This window comes from Platalea leucorodia (assembly GCF_965183815.1).
Source record: "Platalea leucorodia genome assembly, chromosome: 15".
NCBI classification, from domain to species: domain Eukaryota; kingdom Metazoa; phylum Chordata; class Aves; order Pelecaniformes; family Threskiornithidae; genus Platalea; species Platalea leucorodia.
The window spans coordinates 10914556-10925012 of record NC_138837.1 but is presented as its reverse complement, the minus strand read 5'-3'; the positions used below and the strand labels follow the sequence as shown (position 1 = coordinate 10925012).

At 53.9% G+C, this 10457-nt stretch overlaps 1 protein-coding gene across 1 annotated transcript in view; it reads left to right on the top strand.

The window, feature by feature from the left end:
• The first annotated feature begins 421 nt into the window (after positions 1-421).
• EHMT1 (euchromatic histone lysine methyltransferase 1) overlaps positions 422-10457 on the top strand; it is a 122618-nt gene continuing 112582 nt past the window's right edge. Inside the window, exon 1 of the mRNA XM_082327840.1 lies at positions 422-467. Coding sequence (XP_082183966.1) covers positions 447-467 — 21 coding nt within the window. The 5' untranslated portion in view covers positions 422-446. The remainder of the gene's footprint in view (positions 468-10457) is intronic.

Genomic DNA, 10457 nt, shown 5'->3' with positions numbered 1-10457 from the left:
GGAGCTCGTTATCGACTCAGGATCGGCTGGTGCTCTCGGCCTCGCGCAGCGCCAGCCGCGGCACCGAGCCGCTGCCGTGGGTTCTGGGACAAACCCCAGGGCGCGAGGGGCCAGGGCCGGCGTTCAGGGGGCTCTCGGTACAAGTAGTGACGAGTCCGTGGTCTGGGGGTGCGGGTGAGGGGGTGCGTGGGGCCCTGTCCCCGTCCCTCCCCTGTCCCCATCTCACCCCATCCCGCCCCAGCCCTGCGACGCCTGTACGGCCGCCTCCTGACGGGCGCCGCCATGATGCCGTACGGCCAGAGGAGCCCCGCCGGGGGCCGCCATGTTGTCGCACGCATGCGCGGTGGCCGGCGGAGCGTCTCCATTGAGAAGAATGAGGGGAAAGGGGCGGAGCCAAGGCGTGAGGAGCCGCGGAGGGGGCGGGGCTACGCTCCGGGGCTCCGGCCATGGCCACAGTGGATGCCGAGGTGAGTGAGAGCGGCGGCGTCCATCTACCCGGGCGGGGGGAAGGAAGATGGGGGAGCGTGGAGTGGTATCGCCCAGGGCCAGGCGCGTTCTGTCGGAGGCCGGGGGGGGGCCGTGCCCCCGCCGCCCCATGGTTCAGTCCAACTCCTCTGAGGGGAAGAATGTGGGAGCTGCTGCCATTGTGTGTAGGGGGGCCCGGGACTCTGTATAAGTAACACCCCTCCACGGTGAGTCAGTGGTATGGGCCATACAGGTTCCGGGGTTCCCCCCAATGGGAGCGAGTGCGTGCGGCGGAGGCGGGGGAGGGGGGGGCAGCGGCGAGGGCGCCATCCATGTTCCGGGGCCCCCCCATGCGGCGGGGCGGCGGGCGGCGCTGGCGCGCCTCCATCCAGAGTCCAGGGCCGGCCGGGCGCGGCGGCGGCGGCCGGGCCGCCGCTATGAGCCATGCAGGGTCCCGGGCGGCGGGCAGGCGCCCGTGCGGGGCCAGGCATGAGGCATGCAGGGCCCCGGGCCCCCGCGGCGGCGGCGGGGCGGCCCCGGCCCGGCCCCCGGCCCGCCCCCGGCAGCCCGGCCCCGCACGGCGGGAGGAGCCGGCGGGCCGCCCCGCCGCCCACCGGAGGGGGAGGCCGGGGCCCTCCGGCCCTGCGGCGCTGCCCCGGGAGCCGGGCGGCCCCGCGGGCGGGAAGCGCGGCGGCGGCGGGCCGTGCCTGCGGCCACCTCCCGCGGGGCGGCGGCCTCCGGCGTTGCGGGGAAGAGGAGCGGCGGCGGGGAGGCGGAGGCGCGGCCGCCGGAGAGGAGAGCGCTGAGTTTTTCCTCAGAAAACTCCCCGAGTTCCCTCAGAGGCCGGGCGGCCCGGGACAGCGGCCCCGGCCCCGTTGCTGGCGGCGGCGGCGGGCCGGGCCGGGCCCAGGGGCGGCCCCGCGGGCTGAGGCGGGGGGAAGCAGTCCCCGGTGCGGGAGAGCCGAGGGCGCGGGGGGCAGCGCCGTCCCCGCCGCCCCCCGGGTGCCCCCCGCCCCCGGGGCCGCTCCCGCTGCCGGCAGAGCACGGGAAACGCCCGCGTCCCAGAGAAAACGAGGTTCGCCGTGCAAGGACGCGGAGCCGCGACGAGCCAGACCTGTACATGTCCCCCAGGAGCACAACACACGGCTCGGCTACCCCAATAAAGTGGTGCGAGCGGCACACGGAGCTGAAACGCCTATCGCGCCCACTGGGTTCCTTTACGCTCCTTTACGCCAGACTGAAACTTTTCCCCCAGTTTTGTTAGAGAATATAAACTTTTTGTAAGTCTGTTTGCCCTCAGGTAAACACTGGATTGCAGCGCGCTGGCTGCTGAGCCTTCGCGTGAGCAAAGAGAGCAACGAGGCGATGGCTCAGTGTACGTTCACGTACAACCCGCAGAAATAAGCGCTGGGGGTGAGTGGATGCTCCAGATGCGGTTACTGATCAGCATCTCCCGCCAGCTGGGTTCCCCCTTGCTGTTCAGGTGTCGCAGGCTGTGCTGCAGCCTTTCCCAGCTTTCTGGCTGAAATACGGTGTTCAGGGGGTTGTGCTGCGGCAGGGAATTTCTGCCCTGTGTGGGGTGAAGTTTGTGGCACGGCCATGCAGGTGGCAACAGCAAGCAGTTCTTCGCAAAGTGCTGCAAAGACAGCTCGAATTTATTACTCAGGCGAGATTCCCATCATCTTTGGTGTTGAGTTTTGTCCGAGGCTTTCCTTATGCTTTCTGTTCCATCGCAACTGCGTCTCAAGGCCTGGTCCTGCTGCCCTTCCCTTGTGCTTTTGAAGAGGGTCAGGTGTTAATCTTGCCGTGTGACAGAGGAATCAGCCCTCAGGTGCTTCTGTGGCTCCATGGTCCGGTTTTGCCTTCAGCTACCTCCGTGCAATCGCTTTCCGGAGAGCGGCAAGGCTGTAACCGGGGCAGGAGTTGGCTCGTAACTCATCAACTCCTAATGCACAGGTTAGTCTTAACGCTCCAGATGCACACCTTTTATTTTGGGAAGCATCTCCCAGGAGTCCCGGCTGGGTCTGCTCTGTATGCAGAGCATTAAGAAACATTGTTCTTAGAATCAGGCTTAATATCCACAGATGTTGCCGTGGGTTGTGGGGAGGGAACGGTGACTCATTTGGAGTTTAATTCCTCCCCTCCCCTATAAACTCAGTTAAATCTGAGGCCAGCTCTGCCTTTGCTTATACCGCTCTGAGGGCAGGGGGGAGGAAGTTGGTATAAATCAGGCTGGCATTTAATGACCAGAGGAGATGCTCTTTGCTTCCCCAGTGCTTGTGGGGGAGAGCAAGGACCAACACCCACAACCGTGGTGGTCTGCCATGTGCAAGATGGAGCAGAAACGAGGGATTAGTTCACTTGGTCAAGAGAGGTGCAGAGGTGTGTTCCTGGGAGGAGATATTTGCTCTGAGCAAAAAGCCGGGTGGGAGTGGGTGGGTTGGAAGAGTGCTGTCTGTCTGTCTGTCTCCAGGGAGTGCCCACGCTGCCTCTGCAGACAAGGTTGGCAGCAAGTTAACTCAAGACAAAAGTTTCCAGTATAGAATAGCTCCTTGCCAAATCCTAGTGTTGATAGGTGAGGGAGAATCTTTAGCACCGAGATCTTCATGTCTTCTGAGCTGTAAACTTCAGTGGTTATTCTCTTCTGGCTGCCTTACTCGGAGGCTGCCCCAAGTAAACGCTGTGCTTTGGGGAACGGTGGAGCTGCCAGGTAAGTAGCCGTGCTGCAGTCATTAGGTGCAGTAACCACATTGCTGCAGAGAAGCCTGGTTTTGCTGTTGGTTTTCTTTAGCAAGTTTCTTATATCTGGTCCAGTTTGGTGCTTTTACTTATTTTAGACCTGCTGCGAATGCAGCGCTGAAGATTGAAGTTTAAGGAACTGAGTTCATCTTGCTCAGCCAGTTTTATGATAGTGCAGATTCATTGAATTTGATGCTGCTACTCCAGTTTGCATCAGTTTAGTGAAGAGAATCAGCTGACCTTGTGTTTCCTAAAATGATCGTTTGGTGTGAGTTTGAAGAGGGAGGTTTCAAGCCACGATGTTTTTCCTCGTGCTGACCTCGGGAAGGCTGGTGCCTGCACGCTAAGCAGGAAGGAAGGTGTGCGTGTGGCTTTGAATGAAGTGGTTCTCTTCAGAAGTCACACTGCATTTTTCATCATTTTTTTCCCCTCCTATCTGTTCTGATCTGTAACATCTTTTTTTCTGGAGATGCAGCTTTGATCTTTAAAGTGAAGAGGCAGCGTGCAAGCCACATAGAGGACAGATTTCCCCACTGCTCAGCACCCTCAGCTGCGGCTGGATCTCCGACGAGTTCAGCACCCAGCAGCTGCCCACGTTTTAGAGGCGAGGACTCAACAGGCTGAGCGGTTTCGCAAATCAGGCTCGCGGCGCTCAGGCTTTGCCCTGGCTTTGATCCTTGCTCTCATCCCCTCCGCCAGCTGCTGCCGGGAGCTCTGTAGGCAGCCCTCCGCCTGTTCAATGAACTCCCTACTGGATTAAGGGGCAACATTCACTCATGTCAAAGTGCTTCCTCTTCACGGGTCCCTGGCTGGAAGGCGGTTGCTGTAATAGGCCACCGAGTGCAGGAGCGATAATAGGAAAAGCCAGGACCTAATGAGCGGTGCCTTTGAGCGGTGAGCACGTAGATGATTTCTTCAGTTTCCCACTTTTTGTTTTGCAGGTGATGTGAAATCCAGTGCTCCTGGCAGGCCTGCCCTGCCCTTCCTCCTCTCTCATTTACTGCCAGCTGGTATCGCAAGTGAGGAGAGGGCTTTCCTTTCCCAGGGCCGTTGCTTTCAATACGGAGTCTGTTTCAGTAAGCTCCGTCAGGAAAACCTGGTACATTTTAAACCCCATCATCTTTCCTCCTTTGTGAGCTGTCTGGAAGCCTGCATGTTTTGATGGCTGCAGGACAGCTCTTTTCCTCGGTCTCCTCAGTGCGGTGAGGTACGTTGATACTACGTTGACAGGAACACAGGAAAAAAATGTGTGTTTCCAGTCGTGGTGTTAGATTTCTGCTGGGGTACCAGCCTTAACATAGTTTGCAACATTTTAGCTGCATCTTTGTTTGAAGAAAGGAGTTTTTCCCCCCTCTCTGATAACTAACCACCTAGCAAGGAGAGTCTATAACTTTGTCAACTAGGGACTTTCACACAAGGGTTACTTTATTCTTGTTAAAAGTGCAGGCTGCCCTGCCCGTGAGAAGATTTTACTCTGTGTCAGATGGATGCTAACATTTACTTTCCTAACATGAATTCTTGCATGCTGAGCAAGCTATGGGCTAGCAAAGACTGTTTGGGAACTCATCCTTTTCTTCCACGTAGGCAAACTTTAAATAATAATACAATGGGCAAATATGACTTCTGAAGTTTTAAGAAAGCCTTAAAAGTGCCCTTCAGTTGTGTTAAGCTAATGTGGCTGAGCCAATGTGACTGAAGAAAGCATCTGAAGAACATTTTTTCCATCAAGGCAGAATCAAAGGCCTAGTTTATACTTCAAAAAAAGCTCTTCCAATATAATTGTGCTGGCTGGAGAGGATGTTTTTTCATTTTTCCTTGCTGAAATAGTCCTAGTAATAAAAGTGGACGTAGCTGTGTTAGTTTAGAGGTGATTTTAGACCAGGGTGGCTTATTTTTTGCTTTCCAAAGCAGAGGCTTGGTCTACATTTGAGAAGTTTTGCCGACTTAGTTATCTGTCCACGAATGCAAAGAAATTGCTCTCCCCTCCACCGTAGCTGTGTCAGCAGAAGTCCTGGTAGAGATGCAATTACCAGCAAAAACCCCAACACCACCAAGGAAGACAAACCAACAGCTCTTCCGTGGATTGGAGCTGTGCTGGCAGACAGAGCCGGGTGGGCACTCACCTTGCAAACAGCTGTGCCAGCTGATGGAGGCGTTAGCATCCCTTGGCGGTTCGTTGCCGCTAGCAGAGAGCGACGTACCGGTACCCTGGGGTATCACACTTCCCAATGTGCATGAGAGCAGCTGATATCGAAATGGTTAGGGACTGATACTGTTGCGTTGGCACTGATCTGAAACGCGAGTCCGGGGCCTTGCTCTTCATCAGCTTGCCTGGCATTTTGTGATCTGGCTCTTCCCCTCCTGAAGCTGGGGCAGTGCCGCCTCCGTGGCCTCTCTGCTCCAGAAGTGGGGCTGCGGAGGGGGTGGCAGCGGGCTGCATTCCTCTTGCTTTTCCCTGGCAAAGTGCTCGGAGCAGAGCCCCGCTGGTGCCTATGGTTTGGGTCACTGGGTCCCAGAAAAGGTGGAGGTGAAAGGGGGTTATGTTTCGTGCAGGACCGTGAGAGGTTCAAGGGGTCTGTCTGAGTGCTTCAAGACACGTTTTGCTGGAGATTTCCCCCTCCTTGACTGTCGTGGAAGCCAAAGGTCGCCACTGAAAGGCTCACCTCGCTGCCTGCGTCTCAGGTGGATCAGGGAGAAGTCGTGCGAGTCCGTCTTTCCTCAGTGTGTGGGCGGGCGCGTCCCGTTGGCGATGGCTGGTGACTGGTTGAAGTGGTAAAGTAAATCCAAGAGGGAGTGGAAGAGTTTGCTGTAGCCCGGCTGGCTTAGCTTGGCTGCCAGACTCTGCGAAATGCATCTAAGCCCAGAATAAACTGTATTTATAAAAGCGCTTGATGCTAGCATCGCTGCGTCTAAAATAGAAAGGCTTTCCTGTTTTAATTAAAAATTTCAAGCATAGGCGAAGTATCAAGGACATCCAGCGTATCCTCTTTTCAAGTAGGAAATGTTCTTCGAGAGGATTCCTGTTTCCTTAATGCCCAGCCTGATCCCCACCATTGTCTTGCCGTCTGCCTCCAGACCAGCTCGTTTTGCCCGAGTTTACATTTAAGACACCGTTCAAACACGCTGCCTGACATAAACCGCAGACGGTTGCTGAGCAAGGTGAGCCGACACGGTGTCGGGCTGAGGTTCTTGTGCCTACAAGGGACTGGCTTGGGGGTGGAGGTGGGCTATTAAATATTAAATCCATCCTTTTCAGTGTCATATCTCCTTCTCAAGGGAGAGCTCTCAGAGGCAGTGGTGAGCAGTGTCAGTTTAGGACAGGGAGACTGTGAGTGGGACGGACTGGTAGAGCAGAAAATTCAGGTCCCCTTCTGTTTGCATACGGCTAATCATCCTGCAGAGACGGCGCACGGGAGAGGGAGGAGATTTGCAGGTGGCGCAGCTGGGGAGGAAGTAAATACGGAGCAAGATAACCGAGCTGACATGGATAAACTCAAAATAAAGCCAGGTAAGTGACTTATCCCATTTGTTGCAGGGAAATGTAAAATTATGCAAACGGGGATAAAAATAATCAAAGTGATTATAGCTTCTTGGGTCAGCTAGGCCAGTACATGACCCAGGAGATGGTTATGAGCTTGCCGTGGCTACAGCATTCATAAACCAACAGCGGAGAACTGGGGAACCGAGCAAATGGAGGTGAGTGGAGACAGCAGTGGTGCCCGAAGACCACCCAGCGGGCCCGTTACCTGCGATTTGGGGCAAAGGATTTGAGCCGCGTCCAGGAGGCTTGCGATACCGGAGAAAAACGTGCCTGCTTGTGCTTGTCTCATTGCTAAAAAGAAGAGGAACGTGGTGCTTATTGCTTCTGAGAACGGAGGGCAGCCAGGATGAATCTGATGGCTTGAGCCATCCGTAGAGCCGAAGGGAAGGCGGCACAAGAGCACGGGCACCTCCGTGGAGAGGGAACTGCACTCCGGGTGTCCGAACTGAAATATGCTGTGCTTTGGCCTTGGTTATGTTCAGAGAAAAAGTCCATGCGTTGTTCAGAGTGCTACTTCAGATTTTTAATTGATTTTAGAACTCAAGTGTAGATGTGGACAGGTCTATTTTAGTGTGTTAACTGGCAAAAGGGAGCTCTGCTCTCCCTAGGACTATTGCCCATGACCTGCGGATGCATTCGAATACAGCCCTGAGTGCAGTGAAATACATTTCCCCCCCCCCCCCCCCCCCCTTCTTTTCCTTTTTAAGTGTCAGCTCCTGGATTCTTGAGAATCTCAGCTACCTTCTTCCTCTCCAGTCACAAATTTCTAGTCCTTGCCGTTTCAGAGGAAGTTTTAATAGGTAATTTCTCCCAAAGGCTCAAAGCCAGAAGGCAAATTACCCAAATGTTTTATCCAGCTTCAGTGGTAATCGGGGATGTTTCATACTGCTGACCCAGAGCGTTCAAAGCTATAGTCAGGTTCTCTCCACAATCGTAATATTGTTTCAAGAAGTGGGAAATTAAACATGCACATGGTGGAAGACTTAGAAAGGATTAATGGGTTTCAAAATTGCATGCTTCATCCAGCTGTTGTTTCGGGAATTGAAAGTACGCCTGTTGCAGTATCGGGAGGTGGTTACTGAAACGTGGCGCTCGTCGGTGCCCAGCGAATGCGCCGGCCCAAAGGCCTTTGAGGCAGCGCTGCGCCCTGCCGCCGGACTGACTCGGGTGTTGGATGCTGCGTTAGCTCAGCCCAGGTGTGAGCAGCTGGGCGGCAAAGCCATATACACTTTTTACTGTTTCTTCCCTGTAGTTTAATTTATCCTCTCTTGATTATCTCCGTTCCTGGGGTGTTACCCACGGCATGTTTTTACGCTGCCCTTGACTGAAGTTCGTTCCCTGTGAGGGAGAGGATCTGGGGGCGGGAGAGGCAGCGCCTCCGCCTTGGAGGGCACCCGGACCTGCACCAAATCGGAGATGGGCGTTTAAATCCCTTGCATTTTTGGGGACCTGCGAAATTAACTTCGCTTTTTGATGCATTTCTTATGTTCAAGGGGGTAGGTAGCAAATTTACACCCTGTCAAATGTGGTTTTATCAGTGTACAGAAGAGAGACCTGTATTCAGGAGATGAAAGCATTAACCATCAGGCTGCGAGCTGGTTTCTGTGATTTCATCTAGTATCCTGTTGGCCTGCAAGTTTGAACATAAACCTCCAGATTAGGAGAACATAAAGCATAAGTCTAAATATTTTATTAATTGAGGAGCATTATTAATATTTGATAGGTTAAATCAACACCCAGAAGGCTTTGCAAAAAGCACCACTGCTGAACTGGTAACCAAGACATTAGGTGTTTTTAATTGCAAACTTGTTTGTAATAGCTTTTGTCCGCTCTGTGTTTTAAGTGTTAAAGATCCTTGAATTCCATACATTAGAAATCCTTTTGTTCTTTGGATTAGAAAGGGTATTTTTTTAGTAGTGCTAGGATGCATTGTTTCAAATTGGCGCTTTAATGCCTCCTTAATATGCAAAGATGCTTGTTTGTAGGCAGGTGTCCTGTAGGACCTGGAGATGACATCTGGAATATTTAATCTTTTTGCCACACTTTGAGGAGAAGCAACGAATGTTCCTTTAAAGATGGCCTTCGGATGAGATGTAATATTTATTCTTGCTGTAGTGCCAGATCCTGTAGCTTTCAGAGCGTGTGTGGAGAGGCGAGGTGAAGAGCCATGCTGTCTTTTAATCAACATCCCCCTGTACCAGGGAGACGCCACCAGTGAGCAAACAAACTGCTCCTGAGCGCATTTGCTGAAGATTCGTCTGCTTTGACTGTTGAGAATTTACAGCGGGGAGAGGTTAGCACAGCCTCCGGCTTGCATCGTTTGAAAAGGCCAGCGAGGGGGGATCATATTCTGTCTCTGTTATTTCCACGTTGTTTTCCAGTCACTGCAAGTTGTATTTCCCATCTTTTTTTAAGATTTAGACTCGTTATCTGTCACACACAGGGTACTCCGTGCCTAACTCCCACATTTTTGGGATTTCTTTGTGTTTTTTATAGTCTCCTTCCCTATTGAAAGTACCCTTCGTGCTGGTGACATGGTTACGTTCTTGGGTTTCTAAGAGTTCAGCATCTGTTCTCATGCAGCTCTGTGTTGATAGCACATTGGTCTTAATCGTTTATGGCTTTTATTAAAAACTGATTGGTTTGATGTCTTCTCAAATCTGCAACTCTAGACTACCCTCATGGAGGCTGTTTTATAGCCATAATTTATCTTCTGCCCCTTGCGTGACAGCAGATTAAAATTTTACCTACTGCTGTGGATGCAAATGCTGGTGCTTTATGCAGTTATAAGATGCACGTTACATTGCTGTGGCTGCTGTTTGTCCTGGAGTTGTGGCTCGAGGCTGCCGTCAGCAATGACATACGACACAAAGATCCTCCTCGCCCCCGGCCAGCGTGCGGGCTTGAATACAGGTCCCGGTGGGTCCCAGAGGCAGCCTGGCTGCGGAGGAGAGGGTCAGGAGGTGATGAGGAATGAGGGTGATGTGTCAGGTTTGAGGCTTGGCTAGTGCTAGGAAGTTTTACCAGCCAACTTGCCTTTCTTCACTGGGCCTTTGTTTCCAGCCACGCTTCTGATGAAAGGCAGAAACGGCAGCTTCTCCATTGGCTGCAGGAAACCACCTCCCCATGCGGCACAAGCCCTTGACGAACGCGCGCTGCGGCCGGGCGCCAGCGTGGATGCGCTCCAGTGGCAGAGCTGCGTTGGCAGCTGTGAGCCCCGGGCCCTTCCTTGTGGGGTGCTGGCTCCTGCCAAAACAGCCTCCTGCAACGGGGAGGCAGCATGGAGGAAAAACAGCTGGGAGAGGGGATTTCCATTATCTGCCTTGAAATGCACCTAGCCGAGACATCTGGCGGCACGCCGGTGTGAGCCTGCGGTGCCTCTCTGCTCAGCGAGGGCAGGCAGGCCCCAAGGGAACGGCTCGGATAGTCTCGGCGAGCTCCCAGGAGGAGGGAGGTTTGATACGGTTCCCCCTCAACGTGCTCGTGATCCCGCAGCACGGTTGTGTCAGCAGCTTGAAGCCGAGGCAGGCTCTTGTCGGCAGAGCTGTGTATTTTGCAGCTGCGGCCAAAAAGCCGATTGCAGGAGGCCCCGTCGTCTACGTGTATTTATACATGGGATGCCCAGGGCTGTTCTAAATTCTTCTTTAAACGACAAAAACTCCAGAAGTGGAAGTCGGCGTGGAGCTGCCAAGAGCTGCTCCTGATGCAACAG